General features: G+C 41.2%; 2 protein-coding genes across 3 annotated transcripts; one reads left to right on the top strand and one right to left on the bottom strand.

Moving 5' to 3' along the window:
- Positions 1-290: 290 nt before the first annotated feature.
- Positions 291-2,847, bottom strand: LOC115782527 (piggyBac transposable element-derived protein 3-like). Of its 2 annotated transcripts, XM_030732735.1 has the most exons (4): positions 2,665-2,847; positions 2,256-2,466; positions 1,447-2,144; positions 291-1,353 (listed from the first exon to the last, which is right to left on the bottom strand). In XM_030732735.1, exons 1-3 carry the CDS (start codon positions 2,705-2,707, stop codon positions 1,511-1,513), a joined length of 888 nt encoding a protein of 295 aa, XP_030588595.1. In that variant the 5' UTR covers positions 2,708-2,847; the 3' UTR covers positions 291-1,353; positions 1,447-1,510. The 2 variants fall into 2 exon arrangements, 1 of the variants encoding a protein (XP_030588595.1); XR_004020159.1 differs by lacking the exon at positions 2,256-2,466.
- Positions 2,848-17,292: 14,445 nt separating this feature from the next.
- On the top strand, positions 17,293-26,584 carry LOC115789716 (nephronectin). The gene is made up of 7 exons (XM_030743260.1): positions 17,293-17,429; positions 19,752-19,861; positions 21,059-21,151; positions 21,283-21,405; positions 21,834-21,953; positions 25,440-25,568; positions 26,160-26,584. The coding sequence occupies exons 1-7, from the start codon at positions 17,353-17,355 to the stop codon at positions 26,366-26,368; spliced, it is 861 nt and encodes a 286-aa protein (XP_030599120.1). The 5' UTR covers positions 17,293-17,352; the 3' UTR covers positions 26,369-26,584.
- Positions 26,585-27,982: the final 1,398 nt, after the last annotated feature.

Here is a 27,982-nt window from a genome sequence, read left to right as displayed (position 1 = left end):
ATATAAAATGTACAACTTATGCAGTGGAAAAACTATATATAATTTTGTGTGTGTGACACACACACACACACATATATATATATATATATGTGTGTGTGTGTGTGTGTGTGTGAGACACACAAACACACACACACACACACCACATATATATATATATATATATATATATATATATATATATATATAGTATATATTATCCTCCTGAGACCCAGAGAAAAAAAAGTTTTTGAATTTCAATTTTTTTTACACTACATGACTCTTTGGTGTGAAAAAACATCACTACAATTGAAAAAATTTCAAAACATGTTTTTATTTATTTTTTAGAGTATGTCCTTTGGAGAGGACATCGGGACTCTCTTGTGGCAAATATGAACACATTTCGAGGCATACATTTACCTCTGAACTCTGACAATCTTTAGTGCTGTAAATTTCAAATGGCTACACCATTCAAGCCAGTGGTTCAGATTTCCAGGGACCTCATTCAGCTTATCAAAAGCAAGCTGATTAGTGTAGTTTAATCAGGTGTGTTAGTTCTGTTTTGGTTTGTGGTAGTCCATAAAGCAGTTCTTCTTCTTTGAGATGCAGAGGTACATGTTGCATTTGATGCACTTTATGTAGGTTTTTCCAGTGCACCCTTCTGCTCTGCACCTGGAACTATTAGGATTGTCCATCATCTGTGGCAAATGGACAGCTCCATACTTTCTCACTTCCTTATCTGGCTGGGGCCTCCTTCTCTTCTGTGATGGAACGTACTCCTCATCATTCGACGCATCAGATTCAATTGGATTAGGTTGGCCTGACTGCCCCTGGGCAATCAGTTCCTCACCTAAGAGCAGTTTGAAGTCATGGTATTGGAGAGTTTTCTTCATAGGTCGTGCCAAAGCTTGGCTGTCTTCCTTATACTGTAACCAGGAGTTGGTGATAGCCAGATCGAAGAAGTGTAGGATTGTGCGTACAGTCCACTTCCTTGTGCGGTTAGCCATTCTATAAAAACTAAGCATTCTATCACACATATCAACCCCACCCATGTTGGTGTTGTACTCTGCCACCACTGCAGGTCTGGACACTTGAACATGCCTTTTGTCTTTCAGTGACCATCTGGTCCGGGTATCCTGGGGCTCTATTCCATGCACTGTTGATGCCATGAGTACAGGTTTATTGTCAACCCATTTTGTCACAGCCAGCTCAGGATGTTTCCTTGTCACCATTACAGAGGAGCCTCTTCCTTGTTTCAACAACTCTTTATCAGATGTAATGTTACAATCCTTTGGGAGTCTATTTTTCATCAATGTTCCACTTGCAGGCAGACCCATTTCTAGCAATTTATCCAGTAGTTTTATTGAGGTGAAATACCTAGACAGACAGACACAAACACAAAAAATAAAAAATAAGTGTCATTTGTTTACAGAGAATCATCATCAACAGCACCACAATTGACGTTTATACCTGTCAAAGTACAGGTGAGTTCCCCTGGGAATGGACTCAGTCAACCGAAGAACTGCATTTGCTCCTATTCCAAGTCCTGTGTCTCTGCCGACAAAGGTTTTTTTCCTTGGTAGACTTCAAAATCCAATACAATTCCAGTTGGAGTAGCGAGAACAAACACCTTCAATCCGGTTGGATTTGGCTTGCCAGGAACGAATTGACGGACTGGACATCGACCAGTAAAGGGAATCATTTGTTCATCAATGGAAACATTTCCTGGCCTGGGTAGGTTTAGGCAACCTTGTTGCACCTTCTTCAAAAGTGGACTGACTCTCCAAAGCATATTGAGCTTCCTCTCTTCTTCAGTTACATCAAGATCATTAGTGATTTTCAAAGAACATCTGATCTTGAAAAAGCGATCCCTTGTCATCGACTCAGCAACTATTGGCACTCTTGTTTTTTTGGCCCAATACATTTTGATTTTTGGGTAACCAAGGCATGCCATGTACACTGAGACTCCAAACCAGGTCTTAATCTCCTCAGGTGTTGTATTCAGACTTGAGCCTGACACCTGAATCTGTCTCTGGTTTGTGCAAAAGGACATGTCCTCAAAAACTTTGTTGTCAATGTACTGCTCAAAGTATTTTGATGGTGGCCAGTCTACACGGTTTGGGGCAGTACAGACAACCTCTCCGGAGTCTTCCAGCACAGGCAGGAATCTTAAGAGACAGACAAATACATTAAATAATTATGTCCTCTAAAAGTGATAGTTCATCCAAAAAAATACTCTTATCTGTCTAAGCTTATCTACTCTTGTCTCAGAAGCCTACGTGTTAGTTTTGGTCCAAAGTGGGCGACGGGCCCGTGCATCCTCAACTTCACTCTCCTCTTCCTCACTTGATGCCTCATCCTCTGAACTCCCGACCTCAAAATCACCGTCAATCTGTCCCTCTTGGTCCTCCTCATCTGACAAATCTATGTCTGAGTCTCCATCAATAATCCTGTTTAGGATTTTCTCTGCCTCAGTCAGTGAGCTGATTTCTATTAAAACAGGTTAAAAAAATAAAAAGCAAATCCTGATGTCCTCTATGGAGGACACACAAAACAGGTTATGTTTTATCCCAACAAATAATTAAACTGCTCTGAAAATCCACCTAACTATTCCTTAGATGTTCATTTACTAGAAGCAATCTGAATATTAAACTCACAAAGCTCATAATTAGAAAATAATATACTTACCTTTCTTCTTTCGATAAAATGTGCTCACAGGGATGGCAGCCATTGTGAAGAATCAGAAAGAAAATTCCAGAAAAGCCCCACCCCCACACATGTCATATCATTGGAAAGCCCAGGATGTCCTCTCTAAGGACCAACAGGATTTAACACAGTGGCATGTATAGTTTCAGAGTTATGAACAAAAAACCTATGTACTCCACAGAGGACAAAAATGCATTGCTGGGTCTCAGGAGGATAATATATATATATATATATATATATATTGGCCACTTTAAATAAAGCTGGTAGATCCATTTTGAATAGACCACCATGGGTGATGTCTCAAGGGTTTTTTTTTATCCCATTTTCTTGCCGGGCACTTCCGTTCTTTAACAGAGCTAAATTACACTCTGTTATTTTAAACAATGACTCAGACGATTTGTTTTTCTGATACCACCCATGACCCCACTTGTCAACTTTCTGAAAACACCTCCTGATGTTCATTATGATTGTGACGTCCCTTCCAACCTTGCTTGACTTTCCCTGCAGCATGAATAACTGTTTCCACTGTGATTTATCTGTACTCACCACAGTACCACAAAATCACTGTTAAATTTAGAGTGTGTTTTTACATTTAGCTGAGTTTGTGGTGAATATATGAAGTCGTGATGGTGTCTTGTCAAGGAGGGAGCTGGGGAGCAATGCTGATGTTTCTTCTCTTTAAATAGATTAACAAGCTAAAACGTATTGATTTACGTGAGAATTTTGGGCTCTGGAGGGTGTGAGGTTTGCTTCTGAGCCTGCGTGTCTGCAAAGGCATCGAAGTTAGTGTGAGTTCTCCACTTGTATATCTGGATTTGTCACAGCACTAATTTTAGTGTATTCTTTCACCTCATGTGTTTACTCTTGGCAGACTCACTGAGTACTACTGCTGAAACACACAACACAGGCAGCTGAAATCTTACATCCTCTGTCGCCCGATCACTTACTAATGAGGACGCGCTTTCCAACCAGGCTGCTGCTGCTGCTGCGCCTTTCCTCCTCCCTCACCAAACTCTCCATTCATCACATAACAAAACAAACCACACGCGCCGACCACCTTGGAGGAGGTTTGGGTGGATATTTATTGTTATCTTAGAGATTTTTCCAGCGCTCTCACCGTGCTGTCTTTGCACCTCTACTCTCTCATGTTTCCTAACTCCAATTTCCTATTCTCAGGCACTTCCTCTTGTATGGGCTACACCAACACTCATATTCATCCTCTTCATCTCCATCCTTTCTTCATTCCTTCACCCCACCCCACCCTTTTTCTGCTCCTGGATTCGAGGCTTGTTTACTCTCCCGGACCACAGCACTGACTCGCATCCATGAAATGATGCAATTAAGGTTCCAACTGGGGCTCAATCTGTCATGTTAACACATGCTAAACCCCCACAGAGAGTCCAGAGTGAGTGTTGGCCAACAGGTAAGAGTGACGGGGGTGAGGGATGGTGGTTAAAAAGGTGTGTGTGTGTCCGTGTGTGGGAAGGGGGGGTTATCATCTCCTGCACTGAAGAAGAAACAAAATATTCCAGAGAAATTTGGGTAATTTGTGATATCAGACAATACAGATGAGAGGATTTTGAAGAAAAAAAAAAAGGAAAGCTGAATTTTATGGAGACATCAGTCCCTTCTTTTTAATCTTTAATTACTCTCTCCTGAAAATAAGAATGACATGATGACAGCTGATGAAATGCTTCTTGATGGAGTCTGGATGCTGGTGGCGAGCTCACTGAAAGAGCTACTTGGACAACAGGTTCTGATGAGCAGCGCCGCTTTACAGGAGCGAGATGATTGGCATACAGGGACCAGGGATCAGATTTTGTTTTAAGTAAAAACTGAGAATCCTCTTTCTTATTACATCCATGTCCCTCTATATGTTAATTTCTGGGACAGCAGACTAATAAATGTTCTTTTCAACTGCAGTTCCTCAAATGGTTAACCGTACCTCAAAGTGGGTTACCAACAACATGGTGGCTGCTACGAGGTTCTCAACGATTCATCCCATCTGCTTGAGAGCCACTGACCGAAAGCAAAGTGCTCCACTGGTATTCCTTGCCAAAGATCTCGATTAAGCTTGTTATCAATCTTCAAGAGCACCGTGAAAGTTCATGCATGTGTATAAATTTGCATGCATCACATATTTCTGTGTGTGTCTGTGTGTGTGTGTGTGTGTGTATACCAGATCCAGTCTATATGAGCATTTGCATGGCTGTCAAAGATAACACACCAATCTTTGCCTGCTTCCCCTCTACGATCCTCTGTCGGGCTAGGTAAACAGCTGATGCCGGCTGGAATGGACCACCTAAGTATAAGTTTCCACGTGGGGGTATATTCTCAAAGCAAAGCAAGGAAATTTTCCAAAACACATTAAAAGGAGTTATGCAAATGGTTTACGGTAGTGCTCGTGTGGCTGTATTGTTAAATTAATCTGTATACACTGCGGCTCATCTTGGCAGGACCCTTTGTTTGTCTTCACTCTTAATCTGCAGAGCTCATCTCAAGCTTACATCACTCAGAGTCAACAGAGGGATATCCGCTGCAGTCTTACCGCTAACACTAGAGCTAACACTGGGGTCAAATAGTCTGTGTGTGCGCCGCGCACTCTGCGTGTTTGAGTGTGTAGGAAACAGTGATGTTCACAGGCACCTGACCACCACAGCAGAGCAAATGTGTTTGCTGCTATTCTGTTTGGTTTCTCCCAATTAGAAATGGCCAGAAACAATTTTCTAGTCCAGTGTAACCAATAAGCACTTCATGATGATGATGCCTTTATACATGTTTACTCTTCAAACACTGACTTCCCAACAAGAAATAGAGAGGCAAAACAAAAAAAAAAAAAAAAGTAAAAGAAAAGAAAAGAAAGTGAAGCATAACTGGGTTTTCAGTGCTTGCAATGATGTGGTTTCCTCCAGGAGAAGTGAGCCATGCCTGTCCATGTTTCTGTGTCCAGGCCAGTGAACTCTGCCAGATGCCTGCCGCCTTGTTATCTGTACCAGCATGGCCTGTTCTCCTGTGCTGCGTGCGCCAAACAGTTTATCACACACCACTAGCAAATAGGCTTGGGTCTTGCACAAGTGATAGCGTACACACAGACTCATGAAACACATTTATGTGCATCCTTGGACCAAAAAAAAAAAAACCTAGAAGGACACTCAGTAGAGCGCATACCTTACCCATCCCAAATCATTTTATGTGCCAACACTGCGCTGCAATAGATACCACCCAGTGTTGTTATACTCCATAGTTTGTTGTTAGTTGCATGTCACTGGCTTTTATTTCCTACTCTACAGGAGAGAATTATTTTTGATGCATGATGAACACATCTATGCAGACAAATGCACACCTCTTCATGTAATCATTTTCCTACTACATCTTACACTCAACAGCCTTAACCAGTCTTGCTTAGGCAATTCCTTATGCATAAAAAGACAAATGTTAAAATCTAATTACATTAGTTTAAATAGCTGTAATTAAATACACATGCAGTTAGCCTGGCTAACTGGAAGCAGAGGGGCAGGAAGAGTGAGCCTTGCTTTCCCTCAGTATTTCAGAAACTGCTGATCGACTGGGATTTTCCCACACAGCCATCTCTAAGGTTTACAGAGAATGGTGTGAAAAAGAGAAACTATGCAGTGAGCAGCAGTTCTCAGAAATTCTTTGTTGATGTCAGAGGTCAGAGGAGAATGGCCAGACTGTTTTGAGCTGATAGGAAGGTAACAGTAACTCAAATAATCACTCATTAACACCAAAGTATGCATCTCTGAATGCACAGCGTGTTGAACCTTGAAGCAGATGGGCTACAGCAGCAGAAGACCACACCGGGTGCCGCTCCTGTCAGCTAAGAACAAGAAACTGAGGCGACAGTTCACACAGGCTCACCAAAATAGAACAATAGAAGATTAAAAACAAACTTTGCCTGGTCTGACGAGTCTTGATTTCTCCCACAACATTTGGATGGTAGGGTCAGAATTTTGTGTAAACAACATGAAAGCATGGATCCATCCTTCCTTGTATCAACAGTTCAGGCTGCTGGTGGTTTAACAGTTCAGGGGATGTTTTCCTGGCACAGTTTGGGCCACTCAGCACCACCTGAGCATCTTTTAAACACCGCAGTCTACGTCCATCCCTTTATGACCACAACATACCCATCTTTCTGATGGCTACTTTCAGGAGGGTAACACACCATGTCACAAAACTCAAATAATCTCAAACTGATTTCTTGGACATGATGATAAGTTCACTGCACTCAAATGGCCTCCACAGTCACCAGATCTGAATTCAACAGCGCACCTTTGAGACATGGTGGAATGGGAGATTCTCATCTCATCAAATCTGCAGCAACTGTGTGATACTATCGTGTAAGTATGGACCAAAATCTCTAAGGAATGTTTCCAGCACCTTGTTGAATCTGTGCCATGAAGAATGAAGGCAGCTTTGAAGGCTAAAGAGAGTCCAACAAGGTGTATCTAATAAAGTTGCCAGTAGGTGTATGTCTGTGTGATCTGTCCATACAGTCACACATGGATGCACCTTGCTACTAAAGCTAGTTTGTGGTATGTACCAAATGTCAGCACGTCTTTTTACAGAGGCAGCATCTGCTCTTTCTACTCTCCCTCTCTGCTTTCAGTTTCACACCTGCTGTACAAACACAATAAACTGCTGAGTAACACTCTCTGCAAGGAACAAAACTCTACTTCCTAAAATGATTACGTATTCCTTTAAGGTTTGACATTTGATTAGGAAAGTCTTTTAATGTGTCAACGTTAAAGAACGGAAAAGCCTCTTAACTTGGCTGATAAATCAACACTGACTATATAACAAAGAGGCAAAGAAAGTCTTGGTAAACAGAAATCTGATTGTTTATGGTCCTGCTAGCGCAACAAATTGCAACCGTGCATGGCCTCTCAGTCAAACCCACACACATCACAAAATGCAATCGCTATAATTCAAACTGCAGCAACAGAATGCACTCTACAAAATGAATCATAAATTAATTCACGTCGCTTTTATGACAGAAATGGAGGATTGCAGACTTTCTTCTCTGTGAAATATTGCACTGAAAGAGAAATATGGCCCATTTCTTTACAGGAAACATCAGCAATTCATTCTCATCTGTGCCACATAAGGGGGAAAAAACACATTTGGTGTATAAATTTTCTTATTCTCTGGTGCCTTTTTTCATGTTTAAGGGTTATTCTTTGGTGCTGGGCTCACCATTGCCAAAGCCTTAATCCTCGTTTGGTACACAGACTGCCTGTGGTGGTGGTGTACTGTGTGCATCCTAATCTCTCCAAAGCTCTGTGTCTAATGGCTGCACTGCCTCTCTGTACACTGTGTACTTCCACTTTAGCTGCAGCCTAACAGGCATGGCAAAGTGGTGACAGGAGGAAAAGACTGCGAAGGGAAGAATCTAAAACTTTTCAACCATACGATATTTAGGTATATTAAAAGTTAGACTTTGACATTTGAAATGAGAAAAATAAAACTATAATTTGAGTCAACTTCTGTTTGCAAAAGAAGCCTTGATGAGAGTTTCCTGTTAGTCCTGTCAATCAGTTTTGGCATAAATTGTAGTCTTGTGATAGGAATTATAATGTTTGGTTTCAACTTACAGTGTAATTATGAGAATTTAGTATTTAAAAGTAGAAGTAGAGAAGAATGATGTGCGTTTTTCAGACTGTTTTGTCTAACAGAAAGCTCAAAACTCAAATGGATGCAGAATCTAGGACCTCTCTCTCTCTGGAAAGGCAACTTTAGGACAAATACTCACATGTGGAAGGACTCGCCTTCCTGCACACTCTTTAGCACTCTACTCCTTGCTGCTCCCAGCATCAGTCAATATTATTCTGGCCTTTGTAAAAAGAATACCTTGAAATTCACCAACTGTCTCCGCATCTGTATTTGGGTCTGTTAGTCCTGGTTAAAATCACAACAATTTAATTTCTGTGGACAGAGCATTTGCACACATCAGTGCGCATCTGTCGTCACACATCACCAAGCTACTTCATCAGTGTTGTGCAGAAGCAGTTTGCCTGCATAGTTCAATCATCTGTAGCCCATGATGTTGTTTGCAGCTTAGTTCAAACTCAGGTTCCAGTTCCATCACAAATAAGTGCAACATGAGCAACGCTAATTTGAAATGATCTGTCCTGGATCCTCTGCAGCTGAAAGTTGCCCTCGCACAGCGCTCTGGATTTAAGTCTGCTTTATTTTCAGCAGCATTTGCAACAACAAACACATTTCAAGTACACAGTTTGACAGTTATTGAACTCGTGTCATTCAATATGAAAACATGCCGGTCCACATGAATGTCACAAAGCTATGCAGTGAAATTAGAGAAGTTAAAACATAGAGATGTGTTTTCCTGAGTTATGTTCATTGATATGTGCCTGAAAACCCATTCTTAAATACTGTGGTTTGTCAGGACCCCTGGGATCTCAGTGATATGTACACACTGTTCTTTGGTCACACATCAGAGTCAGGGAGCAAACAGTCCTTTGTGAAAAAAAAACAACAAAGTTTACATGAGAAGGAAGGCGAGGCAGCAGTGACAAAAATCAAATCCGTGGACTGTGGTTAGTGTCCCGTGTTTTCACTTTGTTTGGTTACACTGTTACTAGCTGCTTGGTTAGTTTCGGAAACCAAAACTACTTGGTACGATTAAGATTGTAGTTTTCGTTAAAATACTCTGATGTACACCATCAAACCTTCATTTTGACATATGAACCTTAAAGGTACATTACAAAAAAATACTCTAAGAGCCTAATTCTGACAGTGACATACTGTTTTCCATTAAACCACTGTTAAAATAGTTCTATACTACAGGAAAGTGCATTCTGGGAAATAGTTTCTATTTCCCATAAAATATTTCAATATACAGTGTGTGGTGTTGCATTCTGTTTATGGCAGAGAGGCTCCACATATACAGTTCACTGCCGTATTTCTACAGGTAAACACATATACAGGTTTGTGGATTAATCACCTGAATCAAGAACTTTATTATCAAATAATATGGTAAGTATATTTTATCTGTCTGGTGATGTTTTACTATTGTAGTCTCCAGAACAGCAGTACCGAAGCTAAGCTACCTTAAAGCATACTTACCCCATGAATATGCATGCGTGTCTGTGGCATCACATCCCACAACATGAGCATTTCAGTAGTGGACTGTTTTGTCTGGGTCTTTCATTTTGAAAATTGATTGTATTGAATATGCAGCTCCCGTGTCTGGGTCTGGTGACTGGGCCTTAGCCCGTGGAGTCCGAAGAGGAGACATGGGCCTGGCATGACTAGGATGCAACATGGGTACCTCTTGGGTGAGGTGCTCTGGGCATGTCCTACCTGGAGGACTTCCTAGGGTAGATCCAGGACACACTGGAGAGATTATATCTCTTGGCTGGCTGGGGAATGTGTCGGTGTTCCGCCAAATAAACTAGAGGAGCTGACTGAAGAGAGGGAGGTCTGGGCTTTTCTGCTTAGGCTGCTACCCCCACGACCTGGCCCCAGATAAGTAGAAAAAAATGAATGGATGGATTAATGAAACCATTATTTAAAAACTGCATTTTCTATTTACTTGCCTAATACCAAAATTTGTTTGATTATCTGAAACATATACAGTACCAGTCAAAAGTTTGGGCACACGTGACCAAACTTTTGACTGGTACTGTAAGTTTGACAAATGTGGAAAAAAATAAATCAGGAATGAGGCAAATACTTCTTCAAATGTAAATACACTATATTGCCAAAACTATTCTCTGGTCTGCCTTCACACACATACAAACTTGAGTGACATCCCATTCTTAATCCGTAGGGTTTAATATGATGTTGGCCCACCTTTTGCCGCTATAACGGCTTCAATTCTTCTGGGAAGGCTTCCCACAAGGTTTAGGAGTGTGTTAATGGAATTTTTGACCATTCTTCCAGAAGCACATTTGTGAGGTCAGACACTGACGTTGGATGAGAAGGCCTGGCTCACAGTCTCTGCTCAAATTCATCTCAAAGGTGTTTTATCAGGTTGAGGTCAGGACTCTGTGCAGGCCAGTCAAGTTGTTCCACACCAAACTCACTCATCCATGTCTTTATGGTCCCTGCTTTGTGCACTGGTGCGCAGTCATGTTGGACCAGGAAGGGGCCATCCCCAAACTGTTCCCACAAAGTTGGGATCATGAAATTACCCAAAATATCTTGGTATGCTGAAGCATTAAGAGTTCCTTTCACTGGAACTAAGGGGCTGAGCCCACCTCCTGAAAAACAACCCCACACCATAATCCCCCCTCCACCAAACTTTACACTTGGTACGATGCACTCAGACAAGTACCGTCGTCCTGGCAACCACCAAACCCAGATTCATCCATTGGATTGACAGACAGAGACGTGTGATCATCACTCCAGAGAACACGTCTCCTCTGCTCTAGAGTCCAGTGGCGGCGTGCTTTTCACCACTGCATCTGATGCTTTGCATTGCTCTTGGTGACGTAAGGCTTGGATGCAGCTGCTCAGCCATGGAAGCCCATTCCATGAAGCTCTCTACACACTGTTCTTGAGCTAATCTGAAGGCCACATGAAGTTTGGAGGTCTGTAGCAAGTGACTCTGCAGAAGGTTGTTGACCTCTGTGCACGATGAGCCTCAGCATCTGCTGACCCTGCTTTGTGATTTTACGTGGCCTACAACTTCATGGGTGAGTTGCTGTCATTCCCAATTACTTACACTTTGTTACCACAGTTGACTGTGGAATATTTAGTAAAGAGGAAATTTCACAACTGGACTTGTTGCACAGGTGGCATCCTATCACAGTGCCACGCTGGAATTCACTGAGCTCCTGAGAGTGACCCATTCTTTCACCAATGTTTGTAGAAGCAGTCTGCATGCCTAGGTGCTTGGTTTTACACCTGTGGCCATGGAAGTGATTGGAATACCTGAATTCAATGATTTGGATGGGTGAGTGAATACTTTTGGCAATATAGTGTATCAGGTCAGAGTGACAGAGAAGATTTGAAGTTAGTTGCACTGGCCTGAGATGCCTCATTTTCCCCCTTCAAGTCTGATAAATTGTCTTCCTTCCAGAGCCATCACTATGATCCTCATCAGCTCCTCACAGGTGTCCTCTCTGGTGACCTCATCTCCGACCTTCAGCCTTTAACCCCCTCACACCTGGCTGAGTCCTTTGCATTCTCTCTCTGAACTCTGACCTCAGACTGTCGATCATCCTGGGGTCACCTGCTAAAACCATGAACAAAAAAAGTGCAGTAGTTAGATAGTGATGAAAGTCTCAGCACAGCTACTCATAGATTAGAGAAACACCCTCAAAACGACACACCCAAACCTTTTTCTATTTTTTTGTTCTGTCTTATTTTCTCGCATAGAGGCCTTATTCTTAAAACAAATTTAAAAGCTGTTATATACACGTACAATACAGCAAATGCTGCATGGCTCTGTATGTTATCATAACCAATTTTTTCTTCAGGTCTTGAGGGAGCAGCTCCTAGAACGTTAAGGAATGTCCGCTCCTTTCATATCACGTGAAAAACATAAACATGCATAAACATTCTCATGGACATTTACGCATGCTGATATTCATATAGTCACATGTGTATTAGAACCAGACTTACTCTTACGCTTCTTTGTGTGCTTCTGCACATGAATAAAACAAGAGGAAGCAGTACACACATGCAATATGTTTACCATACATGCAGTTACAGACTTGGTTCAGACATATTACAAAATGTTTTGCAAGGTTTCTTGGTGGTCGGTACTTTATTGATTCATCCTGTAGAACAGCTAATTTATTACAGACGCACACAATGACCAAACACAACGTCATTTGGCCTAAAACCCGTGCTGCTTCTTCCCAGTTTAGCGGAAGCCTTTTAACAATAGTAAGGAACAGACTGGATATTTCACATGAAGTGTTTTCAGATATCTGAGCTTCCAGTGTGAACTGAAGCCAGTGCTGAAGTACTTTAAACTCTTCCTTATGGTCAGCAGGGGGCGACTCCTCTGGTCAGGTCCACTCCTTGCTCATCACATCTGGTTTCAAAACACCAACATGGAGACAGCAAAAATGCTCAGCTTGTGGCTTCAGTGGCCTGATTTTGAATTGTAACATGGTGCTTTGATTTTCCAATAACCTTATCCCAACTCTAATCCTAATCTAATCCTAATCTTAATACTTCTCACATAGAGAACTGCAGCAACTTCCCACTGTACAGACCTCCTGTACTTGTTCTGGTGCTTCTTAATGTGACTATATCCCACATTTAGAATAATAAGTCTCTTCATTTGTGCTAGAGGTACTTTCACTGTGCTGTCAGTCCCTATGGAAAATAGGGGTCATAGAGAAATGAGTAGACCCAAAATGCTCTAACAATAATGGCTCATGATTGTCCTTGGGTGTCATGAAAGGTGCTTATAAATAAAATGTATTATTATTATTATTATTAACAATAATGGCTCATGATTAAGTTGAAGCCATCAGGAAACCTGCCAGCAAAAAAAAAGAGACACTGATGTTAAGAGCGTGTCACTCCCAGTGTCAAATGTGAACCCCCTGGGTTAGCATGTTTTTTTCTATGTGCATGGTAACATTGTAAAGGGGGCGTATTACAACCAAAACCTTGACTTTTTCCTAACCAAGTAGTTTTGTGCCAAGGCTTATCAAAGTAGTGAGTAACAGTAAAAGTACCAAAGAGTGTATAGAACAATATTACTGTAAAAGAACATTATTTGGGGTTACTGTTTCAGGGCACCAACAGCAAATGCCCTTAGATATACACCTGTATGTGCACGACAAAAACTAGAGCAAATATTGAGGTGACTTATAGACAGTGCAAACAGGAGAAGCAGGTTTTTTTAGTGCCATCTCAGGTTCACTCAGCTGAAAACCTTCTCTCCCTATCACCTGTTTTTCTTTGATTGCTGCTGAGTAGCTACCGCACTAAGAGCAGCAGCCCACAGTTTTATATAGTTTGTGTCAATACAGATAACAAGCTGACAGAAATGTGCCCTGAGCTGCAGAGTGGGAAGTTAATTTTTAACATTGAAGGAGAGGAACTGGCAGATAATACATAATTGTAAGATCTCTGAGTTTTGCATTCAAACCTTTTGGTCTTCTTGGTCTTTCTGTGGGGAGACTGCATGTTCTTCCTGTGCCCACGTGGTTCCTCTGAGTCTGGTCCAAAGACATGTGTGTTAGGCTGACAGGCAAATCTAAATTGACTGTTGTCTTGTGGGCTGTTCAGGTGTACCCTGCCTCTTGCCCGTTGACAGGTGGGATAGACTCCAGCACCCTGCGACCCTAAGTTAATAAGTGGTTAATAAAAGGCATGAACTAGGTCGAAAATGGGTGTCTTTCAAATAGAAATGATTTTGAGGTTTTTTTTATTATTTATTTTCACAAAACTGTATAGTCACTGTCAAGTTAGTCCTCTACATATTTGGAAATTCCAGAGATTCCAACTTGGACATGTTGGTCTAAATTAATCCATTAATGGCAATTTTTAACTCCTAAATGATTACCAGCAGTTGTAAAATTAAGTTAAATTTGACTTTCGCTATGCTTGTGGTCTTTTTACTTTAAGTACTCCTCAAAAAATGCCAGAACACATCTGAGTTGTCATTTAGTGCACCCACATGTCACTATCACATATGACTAAGTACAATTTAATAGGAGCAGAAGGGCTGACTATATGTTCTGTGCGATTAACCACCAAAACTGTTCCAGGAATCTTATTTTCACTTCACGGCGATTCACTCAACTTTATCATTTATGACGGATATGCTGTACTTTTGAGCAAGTTGGGGTTGTGAAGGAGCTTTGTGTGATATCTGATCTCTTTGTGGGGCATCCTTTTTCAAGCTGAGGAATCAAAGACCACCAATGTGGCACACCTCTAATGTGGTCAGAGGAAGGGGAAGGACGGGGGTTGATCTACAGATTTGGCTCAGAGACACGCTTGAAATCTTGATCCTCTCCCACCACGTCCATGCTGGCAGATGGGGGAGAGCCGAGCTCAACTCCCCAATCAACCCCTGCACTTGCCACACACTGAGCTAGCACCGACGACGTTTATCATTCTCTCTCCCCGTTGATGGCCACTTTCTGCTTTTCTCCATTTCCCTCGCTGCTTTCCCCTTTCAGCAGGCAGGATTAAGTTTAATTGTATTGTGTGTGACAGATACGGAGTGAGGTTTGGCACTAATTTGAGGCAGACCACGCACGGCCGTTTTATGGTTTCTTTCCACCTCACTTGCTGATGTGTGGCAGTGACACGTTTGACATAAACCATCCAAGGTAAAGGGCTGGGTGTGACCCTGTGTGTGCTTACAGGGAGACTCACCCTCACCAGCACCTTCTTCAGTCCCACCCAGCAACACATATAATCTCATTCCTCTACAAGCATCATTGGCTGAATTTAAAAACAGTGTGGTTTGCAGTTTGAGGGTGTTTATGCTGGTTTATGGTCTCCTCTGCAGTGGTGACACCCGGGGGCCACCTACTTGTAGTAATCTCATAATTAGCTGAATGGGTTTGAAGGAACATGCCAAATATGTGTTACTTGTTGCTTTGGGGCCAGACAAACAGAGGTGTCAGCTGAGTGCAGAAAGGTCCATTTCACTGGAAACTGGCTGAATGAGGAGAATAATGCTCAGCCTTGGTGGGTAAATGCATAATCAGTTTGGTGTGTGCTTTAAGGGACGCTGTAGGGAGGTTAACTCATGACATCAACTTATAAAAAAAAAAAAGATTTTTTTACCAGCTCAGGCTCATCCATCACACAGATGCAGCCCTAAAGCAGGATTTGTGTGTGTGTGTGTGTGTGTGTGTGTGTGTGTGTGTGTGTGTGTGTGTGTGTGTGTGTGTGTGTGTGTGTGTGTGTGTGTGTGTGTGTGTGTGTGTGTGTGTGTGTGTCTAGTGAGCGGACCACCAGGCCTCTAGACATGGACTCCGCCTTTGAGCTTAATACAACTGATTGCACTCTGATCAGTCCTGGTAATAGTTAAGGCTTCAAAGACACAACCTCTGAGGCTGCCAGCAGTTATTTCCAACCCTGAGATCTCAGTCCCAGCCTTTAAGTACTGTAAGCAACAACGAACACTAGAGGGGAAAAAAAATGTGTTAAGCTTTGGTTGGTAGCTATTCTTCTATTCTTTCTTGTGTTTCTAGTGTACTTTAATTCCCAGTAACCCCAGTGTTTCTCTGCTCTTGCCTCCCTCTCCCTTACCAATTTGTTAGTGCTTTCAGTGTTTGCCCGTCTCTGTCACCATGTCTCAGTGTTACTTATTTGTCTTTTGGTCTTCTCCTGCTTTACTTTGATAGCTAATTTTCTGTTGATTGTCCCGTTTTTGTTTTCCCTTCCTGTCTTTGACTCTTGCCTTTGTTTCTCTGATTGTGTTCGCTTGTGTCCGATTACTATCACCTGTGCCTCATTTCCCACTCGTTTCTCGTCCCCAATCAGTCCACTGTATTCATGTGTTGTTTTTGTTTTGTTTTTTGTCGATCATCTGTTGTGCTGCTCTTGGTGTCTCCTGGGGCCTGTACTACAGAGAAAGTTCATCATACCCAGGATATCTTTTCCTTATCTGGCTTCGCTTAGCCTCACTGGCGGTCAGGCTATACGGTCACACAAAGGTGGTGATCAACTTGATAAATCAACCTGGAGATTCCCAATCTAGCTGCAAGTGCATTCATGTGGTAGCGTTGGCAGCCTGTGATCAGTCTCAAACACTGGTTGCAGCAAACAGAAAAAAAAAGAGGAATACAGTAATAAAGAAATATATATTGATTAGGAATCTGTTTTTATTAATGATGATTGTCAGGATGTTGATTAAAAAAACAACAAAAAACAACTTTAGATCCTCTAAATGCTCGCACACTAAAGTCCAGGGATCTTCCTGCATTGGTGACGTTATTTATTTTCCAGATAACTGATTGGTCAGCAGTCAGTGATTTCACACCTTGTTGATCTAGAACATAACCTGCTCTGAAAAACTATGCAGCATAAGTTGCCATGGTGACATACACCGGCAGTGAAGCGCCTTTGTAATACTGAACACCCGGGGTAAAACCTGAAGGACAAGCCAAAGTCTTTCTTCATGCTACAGGTCTTGCTTTGTGTTCATTTTGCAAATGCAGCACTTGTGTCTTGCAGTTGTGTCTCCATGGGATGTTTTCAATGTGAACTGCAGCCAGGCCAGTTTATCACTCAAACTCACTTTAACTTTAAACTCATGCATTGTAAGAACAATGACAGTAGCACAAAGTTTATATCTGCTTTTGATGGCAGTGTGATATGAACTGGAACAGGCCAGTAAGTGGCCACTGACTAGTGGTGTAATTTTTTTTTTTAGTTCTGTGAAATTCTCACAGCTCCACGCCTCTTTTATTTCTCTCTTTTCATCCATATTCCTGCCTCTCTTTGTGCGTCACTCTGTATTTTGCTTCTCTCACACAGGTGAGCTGTCACACCTCTTGCTCTCAGCACCTTACAATTACCCCCCCCCCAACTCTTCAAACACACACACACTTAAATGCCCCTTGGCATGCAAGATACTATTTTTAAAACACGTAGACACTGCAAAACGAGTGCCTCTTTAACAGGGAGAACATTTAGGAGGATAGAGGAAACTAACATGTAGTTCAAGGGTTCTAAAAGAAACTGTGGTGGAAGAAAATGACTGAAATAAGCCGACAAGTCTTCATGTTGGTGTTGCAGTTTGTTTTCTTTTCTCTGGCTGATCATCAGGATGGGTAAGAGTTTCATGGAAGTAAATCTTTTTACTGTTGAAGGAAAATTTGAATTTGTTGAACCTTCCTAGAAAACATCTAGGTTTTTAGTTTTATTTTTAGTCTAGTTGGTTAAAAAAAAAGTATATTCCAAAGAATTTTGTAAACTTCTTTTGAAAAAAGGAATGGTTGTGGCTCTTTCTTCTTGTGCAGTGTAAACCTATAAAATTAAACTGCTTGCCCTGTTTCAGATCGTTTAATAGCCTGTTATTGCAGTATATGGAGATTTATGCAGCTTTAAATGCATTATATGATGATCCTGCAGGCAATGACGTTTTAATACACTTTTGCCTATTAAAGCAAATAAGGGAGAATTTTTTTAACTGTATAGAATGGAATGACTTTTGTTGTGAAAGACTGGGCCTGAGGAAGGTGTTTCATAAGTAGTTACAGCGTACAGATGCTTTAAATCGGCACAAGTGATCTTGAAAGATCCAATAAAAGTAAGTAGATGGGCATGATTAGAATAATGTGGAATTAAAGTCGTGGAAAAAGCAAAGCCAGAGAGATACAAAGGAAACAAAAATCCAAATACAAGTAAAAGATATGAAGATGAAGATTGTCTATATTTTTGTTAAATAACTATTTTCAGTCATGTTTTACTGTGTGATCTGTAGGTACTGATATTACTGATTGCTAATTTTTGAAACTTACCTGTTTCCTGCTAACCTAGCTGTCCTTTACACTTGTCTAAAACTGATCAAAGTCCTTCTACAAGAAAGTCTTACCACTCAGCAGCCACCACCTCCAGGCAGTTATTTTAAGCTAACACGACCAATCCAAATCTATCTAAATGCATTGAGGTTTTGCACACACCGTGAACGTTAATCACATGATGCTACCTTGTCCACCATTTTGAACGTGTGACAATCATGGTGATAGTGTGCAGTCTAGTGAACAAGGTCCCGGTTACACAGGCCTACAGACCAGTCAGTGACCCCCTTGCAACCACCAGTTGCTAAGGAAAAATGTGTATTCCTCAACTGGTTTGGACAAACCTCCTTGCATTTGTGTTAGTCTCTAGTAGACTGTCGTGTAGTTTGCATGGATTACGCTAACTGGTCTACAAACACTTGCCAACTGCTCTCCAAGCATGAGACCCTTTGCCTTCAAAATAAAAGTTACACCTTTTGAAACCACTCGGCTGGTAGGTAGTAAGTGTTTCCAGACAAGTGTATGTCTTCCATGCAAACTCCAGGCAACCATGGCAATCTGTAATTTCACCTCACCATAGCCAGCAACCTCCAGCAACCACTCGCCAGTCTAATTCATGCTACCATAAGCCAAGAAAAACAGTAAGTACACTTAACCTTCATCTTTACTACTATAATACACTCCACAGCTCCTGTAGGTGTAACATGTAGGTGACCAGTACTTTCGTCCATATAATTTAAGTAGATATATCTGCCACCACACAGAGAATGTCAAAAATGGCATGCTTCAGTGCAACAACAGGACTGATTCATTTGGTTCCTGGGTCTTTCAGGATTTCTTGAGTCCCATATCTCTTTCTTAAAATTCTTAAAATGTCTCTGAGCTGATATAACAGTAACAGATTTGTCTTAAATTGAAAAAGTGAATATTTGCATCGACACATCAACATTAAAATTTTCTGACTCCAAGTGTAACCAACTATAGCTCTTAAGGTGCACGCACACAGGAAGGGAATAGTAGTGGTAACCACAGACCAGGTTGTGCTCAAATATATAAAAATTACTCATTTGGCACCAAATGTTTTCTCTTGCTTCTGGGTTTGCTTTGGCATCGCGAGGCTCCCGGCTTCTGATCTGATCTCAGAACTAGTCTGGAATTTTCTATCTTTCTATATGTTCCCCCATTCCTTCTTTTCTTTTTCCTCTTGTCTCTCGGTGTTTATGAAACAGTTTTCTGAATCCCAAGAATAGCTGTAGCTGTAAGCAGTGACATTTTGTGTCAGTGTCCCTATATATTCTATCTGAATAAATAGTCTCATGGACTCTTTGTCCAAAATCACACCCTTTTTATTGCACAGTGAACCATTTTCACCCTACACCTATTGCACGTAAATAGGATATTTTACCTAATATTTTTCACATTTTAATCTCTGTTTGTGTGTGTGAGTTTTGTCTAATATTATTATCACAATTTCACAGCTGCTTCTGGGAAAACCATCAAAGGAAGGGCAAATAGTCGACAAATTTTCCTGGTGATTAATTGCACTGCCTACCTCCCAGGCATTAGATGGGCTTTGTGCTAAAGCCCTGGAGGTCTGGTGATGATTAATAATGTGATAACCTCTTGTCCCAGCCTCCACAGGCCAGTGGAGGATGAACCAGAGCAAACTCGGGGTCTCTGCAGCTATGGTCAGATCACTTCCTGTTGTTTTGGATGGAAGAATGTGAACAATATTTGTGAGCGTAAGTCATTCTGCAATTCAGTAATACCACAACAACTATCACACATCTCCCTTATCAGCTCAGTGAAACAACATTAGAAGAAAGAAATTTGAGATGTTATGACACATACTGCATAATAAGCCATATAACATCCTGAAGCACAGTGTTATTCCTGATTCATTTTCCAATTTCAATGTGAAGGTAGCTTTTTATGTTGAAATGCATATTAGTGTATTTGTACATTTGAAGCAGCAATATTCATTATTTGTATAGTAGCAATGATCAAATGGCTGTATTGTAAAAATGTGTGCAGAGAATTAACTATTCCTCTTGGCTTTATGAGGCTTTTTAGTTGTTTTCCAGCACATTGTGTTGGTTATATGGCTCCGCAGCTTCTAGTGTTATCAACACTGTTTCAAAATGCAGCAGGAAAACATGAATAAATGTATCCATTGGCACTATGAAAAGATGTCCGATCAGTTTTGTATTTCCCTGTGAACGTCACAATTCATCCTCCTGCTTCTATCAGCAGTCACATCATCAATAAACACTAGTGACCCGGATTCACTGGCAGCCATACATGCCCATGCCATAACATTGTCTCCGCCATGTTTGACAGATGACACAATATGCTTTGGTATCATGCTGTTTCTCTCCTTCTCCAGTCTTTCCTCTTCCCATCATTCTGTTACAAGTTAATCTTGGTTTCATCTTTCCAAAGCGTTTTTTTTTTTTTATGAAACCGTGCTGACTATTCATTCTTTTTAAGATTGTTGATTTGGGCACTGTGATAGGTTTATTTTAATTTTTCAGCCTAATGATAACCTCCCTCACTGGTACTTGCATCTGTTTGGACCTCATATTGACATTTCCAGTGAACGGTTACCAAATGCAAGTTCAACACTTGGACTCACCCCAAAATCTTTTACCTGCCTAATTTGTAATGAAATAATGAGGGAGCAGGCTTCACCTGGCCGTGAAATTGCATGTCAGTCACTTGTCCAATTACTTTTTGAGCCTCTGAAAATGGTGGACTGTGTATGCAAAAGTCCTCTTTAAAAGAAAATATGTCATTGTCCAAAAACTCATGATCCTGCTTGCTAAGATGGCCACTATGAAGTTTTTTACCATTGTCCTGTTCACAAAAAAAAAAGAAGACTGCTTTACGTGGCTTACACCAAAATACTGAAGTTACAGTGTGTCTGTTGTTGTCCACAGCAATGTGCAAGAGGTCCTGTATAAATGGAAAATGTGTGGGACCAGACAAGTGTTCATGCTCCACGGGATATAAAGGACCGCAGTGCAATGACGGTAGAGTATCATTCACAAAATCATTGTCTGTCTCATGTTTTTAATTTCTTAACCATTACCTGCGTCACTCTGCATCATTTACCACAAGGATTTCTATCTGCCGCTTGAATAATGTTTCATATTGACTCCAGATGTGAATGAGTGCGGTTTGCCGGAGAGGCCGTGTTCCCAGCGCTGCATGAATACACACGGTAGCTATCGCTGTTACTGTGAACCTGGATACACACTCAGTGCAGATGGATACACCTGCACCAGTGAGTAATTTCCTTTGGAGGGGAACATTTAAACTCCACACGAAGAAAAGCCCGCATGCTCCGATCAGGTTTCTACAAAAAGCCTTCTACCGTCTTTATACCATAATAGGAGGTTTAAGTATCTGAGGACTCAGTTTATACATCCTTTTAGGCTCGCATAAATGTTTATGACTGAAATTTACAGTTTATATTATGGAAAGTGATATCATAACAAACCTTGGCGGTGACAGGTTCAAGAGCAAAGAGCATAAATTAGTGATTCATGTAAGATTTCTCTTTTTGAGTAGGGTTCAGTTATCATTTCTGTTTACATCTTTATTACTGGTCTGAGTGTTGCAGAGTCTGTACTCGTGTACTGTGTGGTGGCATGACGGCGCGTGTGACCCTCTGACCGATCCTCTGCCAGTGTTTCCCTGTCTGTCTTCCAGGAGAGGCCGCATGTTCCTCCCTGCGCTGCCAGTTTGGTTGCCAGATGGAGAGGGGGGGTGCGGTGCGCTGTCTGTGTCCCCGTGGCCTCCACCTGGCTGCTGACAACAAGACCTGTGAAGGTAGTGCCTTCTTAGAAATACCCTTAGTGTGTCATTGTGTTTAAATTCTAACTTTTCACTGTTTTTCCTTCACCTGATAATCAGACTGAACTGCTGCTTTACTTAATCCTTTTTCCACCAAACTGCTCAAATCTCTTTGATTTATAAATCATGTAGTAAATATTATCAACAGCTCTTTGCTGTAAATACACCACTACTCAAGAAAAATAACTTTGATCCATTGGTGATTAATAATTATGGACCTATTTCTAATCTTTCTTTCCTTGGCAAAATATTTGAAAAAAACCTTTATAAATAACTGGATGAATCTCAGTCACAGCACAAAAACAGCTCTTATGACCTGAAGATCAACAGCGACACACAGAGTTTGAGTCTTGGCTCTGCTTGATCTCACTGCTGCCTTTGACTCTCTGGGTCATTACATTTGAATTAAAATGCATTTTAATTCAGTTGGTTTAACAGGTCAGGTTTTCAGTTGGTTTTCATTATACCTAAAGGGTAGAAGTTTTTATGTTTCTATTGGTAGTATTAGATTTGCATAAATAAAAATTCAATCAGGGGTTCCTCAAGGGTCTGTTCTTGGTCCATTACTCTTCGACCTTCAAGCTCCCGCTTGGTACTGTCATAAGGAATCACAATATAGTCTATCATTCTTATGCAGTTCTTATGCAGTTGCGCTTATCATTTTCCTCTGATGATCTAACCCGTGTTCACAATAAGCTACATTGATTACATTAACAGCTGGAAGTCTCAAAACTGAACTAAAACAAGACTGAAATAGTTGTTGTTGGTCCAAAAAAGCCAGACAGCAAATTTGTTTATATTTACGATCCCTGTCTCTGAAGCACAGTGAGCAAGTCAGGAACCTTATCATTATTTTGGACAGTGATCTCAGTTTTGATAATCATATTAACAATGTCACCAGATCTGCTTTCTATCACTTCAAAATATATCAAAAGTTAGAAAATTCTTATGTCAAACTCATTCTGAGGTTTTGGTCCATGCGTTCATATCGAGCAGGTTAGACTACTGTAATGCTCTGTTTGCATGATTATACAAATTTATCAGTAGGACGACTTCAACTTGTTCACAATTCAGCAGCCTCACATGTATGCAGAAATTTAAACATATTACTCCAGTACTGAAATCACTTCATTTTTGTCTCACAATTGAACACAGAATCACTTTTAAAATCCTTCTTTTAGTTCATAAAGCACTCCTTGGTTTGGCCCCCCAGACATCTCAGGTGATCAGGTGGAGATCTTTCAACTGTTCCCAGAATTACCCCCCCCCCCCCCCCCCCCCCTCCCCCATTCTTTCCCCTTCCTTGTTGCCTGTCAGACCTGGCATAAATAACTAAATAAAAAGATAAATAAATAAAAATACAAACATTAACAAGAATAGCCTATAGACAACTTATAGAGCAAATATGTTTGGTACATCAGTGCATTCGGATCATCGTTCTGATTGCGAAAAATGCCAGACATGACAGGCTTAAAAAAAAAAAAAAAAAACTGTTCCCAGAATTTGATCAAAGTGTGCTGAGGGTGCTTTCAGTTACTGTGGTCCTGCTCTTTGGAGCAGGCTGGCTGCTGACCTGAGGTCAGTTACAACTGTGTCTACGTTCAAATACAGACTCAAAACTTTTTTATTATCACAGGTTTACACTTAGTAACTCTGTGTGTGTCTTTTTGAGAAGTTAAGTTAAAGGCAGACTTTTACAGATGATTTTTAATCATCAACTGACTATCAGCTCTGAATACCTAATCAGAACTATGTCTCATAGATGAATCTATCAGTAAATGTTTGTACCAAGCTTAAAAGCAAAAATAAAGCCAACACACTCAGTAGATTGTGTGTTTTGTAAAGGTAGATGTAAAGCACAACTTCTCATGCACATTATATTAACTACCTGCAGCTAGAGTTACCGGAGGTCCACTGATCTGCCCACCCAGTGGTTAAAAAAAAACCTTTAATCGCCTAAAGTGAAGAAAAACATAGACTGGCCTCTCTCCTCAGTGTCAAACCACAGGAGTCCTGTCCTGTAATGAAGCAAACTTCGTTCATAGCTGTTAAGGAGACACTCTCACACTCTCTTGGTGGGAACTATTCAACATCCAAGGTGGAGAGAATAGTGCATGGAATTGTAAAGCATCTTTGAGTACATTGAAAAGCACTATATAAGTCTAAGGCATTATTATTATTATTAAAGGCAACTAAAATCTGCAGGTGACAAGTACTTAGACATTTAACATAATTAAATGCAAAAAAAGAAAAAAAAATCCTTTATCGCTCTCAGGATTGGGGCTAAATATTAGAAATTCCTAAATTAATTGTGTGATGAACTTAACTAATTTCAGCACTTCAAGCTAAAAAGGCGGATCACCATAGAGACAGAGTTCCAGTGCTGCTTACACTTTGCAAGTGCTAGTTCAAAGTGTAGCTCAAAGAGATGTTTATGGACAACTCACATTTAGCCTTTAAAATGTATGATTTTGAATTAAGTTCACAGTCTCAGAAAATAAACTACTACACCATCATTTTTTATATAATTTTTTTTAAGTGAGATGTTCATGTTTTGTATTTTATTTTCAGTAGGATCTTCTCCTACCCATCTATGCAGCCCTCAGCTAAGAGGATGATTGTAGCCAACTCATAAGTGCCAAAAACTGCAGTTCCTCTAGTGGCCACTTGAGGCTGGCTCCAAAAGTGAGTCAATCCCTATAGACTCCCATTTTAAAATGCCCAACTTTACAGCTCTGAAAAGCATATTTACAGCCTGGTACAATGAACAGTTCTGACATGTATCCTAAAAATGAATGAAACTGACTGGCATTTATACAGCGCTTTATTCTCTACACTTTATCTACCTCTCATAGCCAATTTTGAATCACCATTTAACCTGACATGTATGTTTTTTGGATTGTGGGAGGAGTACTGGAGGAAACTCCAGAAAGGCCCCAGCTGGGTTCGAAACAGGAAGTGACCACTGTCCCACCGTGCCGAAATCCGTGCACAAGTTCATGGTGCACACCTGAATATTTATGTGCTCGGGTCATTCCTTGTCTTTTAACAGTGCACCTTTCAAAGCATCAGTACAAAGGCACGATGTCAAGGTACTCATTTGTGTCTTTTAGAAGGTAATTGCTGTTTTGAGCAAAGACAAGAAAGCACCTTGTCCTGGAAATGCTAGGGGTGGGGTCCAGGTGTTACGGTGTCGTAGTGGGGGGACTGTGTTCACATAGTCACATTATGGGGTCACATCTTCCTCACAGGGTAAAAGAAAGGTCTTTAAAATGAATACGTTTTAGGGTTAGGGTAAGATTAGGGTAAGGGTCATAATTAAGCAAGAAGTTGTTTAAATTAGAGTAAATCTCCAAGAAATGAATGTAAGTCTATGTAAGGTGTTTTGAAGTGAATGAACTGCTGTGTCACCCAAAAGGCCAAAAGTTTCAGTGTTGTGCATTTATTTGTGTTGTGTTTCAGATGTAAACGAGTGTCGGCAGGGTGCATGTCCACCACGGCGGACATGCAAGAACACTTTTGGCAGCTTCGTATGTGTGTGCAAGCAGGGCTTTGCGATGGGGACGCTGGAGGGCTCGGAGAAATGTCGAGGTAAAAACATGAACCTTAATATTCAGTACATCCTCAGTGTTGCAGAGCGTCAAGTGTGTGTAATTCACAGAATTGTGGTGCCTTTTTGTACTCGAATGGCTGGGTATGCTCACATATTGAGACAATCTGAAATATGGCGAGAGAGCGATGGCGATAAAACATTTCCCACCAAAGTGAAAACAGGAGTGATAAGAATTTTTTAAGAATTCATTCAAATTTGTTCCATGTCAGCCCCGTAAATGACTAAATGGATCACAGCACATCTCCACATGTTCTCCTCATCTGCATTAATTGGCAGAGAGAGGGATCATGTGAAGATGTGCTTTGGCAGCAGAGAATCCAGAGACCATGTTTATTTGATGATCACTCATAGCTCACCCACTCAGCTGTGGGTTCACCCACAAGCTGTTTTTGTTTTCATCTGTGTGATGAGCACTGCAAAATCATCTCTTGTGCAGGTTTCAAGCAGCCAGTCCCAAAACCTTCTCCTCTCTCCTTACTGATCAATATAATGTGTTAAGCAACTGTTTAAGACACCTTTATCAAATTCCCACCAAAGAAACTATTATTCCCTTCTCTTCTTTTACAAAGATAAGGACGAATGTTTAACCGGGTCTCACCAGTGCAGCCGCCACGCTCAGTGCTTCAACAATGATGGTTCCTACACCTGTCACTGTTTGGAGGGATACTTCGGCAATGGGCGCACCTGCCGGCCCAGGAGAGCCCCACAGTCCAAGGCTCTCGCGTACTTCAACTACAAACTCAGCAAAAGGACCGGACTCCTGCCACCACCATCTTAGCTCAACTTCCTACAAACTACGTGGGTCAAATAACAGGGGCATGCAACATAAGGAGTATTTTAATAAGCAAAAAAACAAAACAAAACAAAACCGCAACTGTAAAAACAGGCGGGAACACTTTCAGCCAAGTTATTTGTTTTGTTAAGAATTTTCAGCTCAGCTGGAAATCTTGTTGCATTTTCAATGTTCACAGCGCCATCAGTTGCCTGTTTAGTGTCGAGTGGACAAACCTTTCATTTAACAAGTGCACTGCAGCAGGACCACACTGTGTATACTTTAATAGTATGCTTGAGCCCAAATGAACAGCAGGAGGGTTCACTGCCGCGACTCATCTCAGAACCACACACTATTTTTGCATGTTGAATCGACTTTGTCCAACGCAGTGCTGCAAAAATAATTGTTATATCGCATGTGCATCATTAGTAATTTATTAGTTGTTTTTTTTTTCATGTTAATGTAAATTTTTCTCAGTTTTGTAAGGCTTCAGAATTTATTAATAAAAGGCTGACCTCTGGTGGATAGATAAGGGAAGATGCTGGGTCTGTCCCACCTTCACTCTGAACTCTGAAGAATGCTGGTGAAAGGAAATGCTGTGAAAGGATGTGGACTTTGTAAGTCTACCATGTGATTATGGGTTATAACGATGCTATTTTTTCTTAATTTCTAATTAAAATCTGTCTAAACAGATGGCACAAATGTGATGCACTCACTTTGGAAGCAGCTAAAGCACAGACTGATGTTTTCATACCTCACTGTTTATCTTCTGCCCTCTCCCTCTGTTATGCCACAGGGAATGTTTTTCAGACCTACTAAGTCACACGCAGGGCAGACTACCACACAGCAAGAGAGCACAGACAGGTCAGACCAACCAAATACCAGGAATCCTTGTCTGTCAGCAGCTGTCTGGAAACCTCTTCCTGCTTTCAGAGAGCACAAGAATGGAAATTGAAGTTTGTTTTTGATGTTTTTCTCAGGTCAATTTCAAGTTTCCTTCCGAATGATTAAGATCGTGACCTGGGGGGGGGTTGCAATACTTGAGGTTATTAACTGGAATGATAGGAGATGGTGGTAGAGGGCACTGTGTGTTGTGTCAGGGCCCTGGGTTGTAGTCCCAGAGGCTTTGATGCTCACGGGGAGTCGGGTTTGTAGTGAGAACAAGCAGCTGCTGCCTGCTGAAGGGCCCTGCCACTGACCCTATTCATCCCAACAGCAGGTGTCACATCGGGTCCCCGCCTCACCCTCACGCGCATACATTCACACATGTGCCCCGCATGCACACACGTACGACCATGTGCAAAATCACAGAGCTTTGTGCGCATTTACGCACACACAGATGAGTGTGTGTGAGAGTGAGGGGGGACCTGGAACTACTTACAGAGAACAAAGAGGGAAATCAGGAAAAAAATGCAGGCTCTTAGAATAAATCTCACCACAATGCTGAGAAAAATCCCCAACCTCACCCCCAGAAACGCAAGAAAAACCTGGTTTCTCTCTTTCAAAGCACTCAAAAGTGTCTTACAAAAGCAGAAATAGAAAACATTTTAGATAAAAGGATCCAGGCCCCTTTCTGAAAAGGACCTCACACCAAGTTGTGTGTAATTCCTACCAGAAACT

Source organism: Archocentrus centrarchus, chromosome 1 (genome assembly GCF_007364275.1).
Source record: "Archocentrus centrarchus isolate MPI-CPG fArcCen1 chromosome 1, fArcCen1, whole genome shotgun sequence".
NCBI classification, from domain to species: Eukaryota; Metazoa; Chordata; class Actinopteri; order Cichliformes; family Cichlidae; genus Archocentrus; species Archocentrus centrarchus.
The sequence above is the reverse complement of the archived record's forward strand: the minus strand, read 5'-3'. Positions and strand labels throughout refer to the sequence as shown.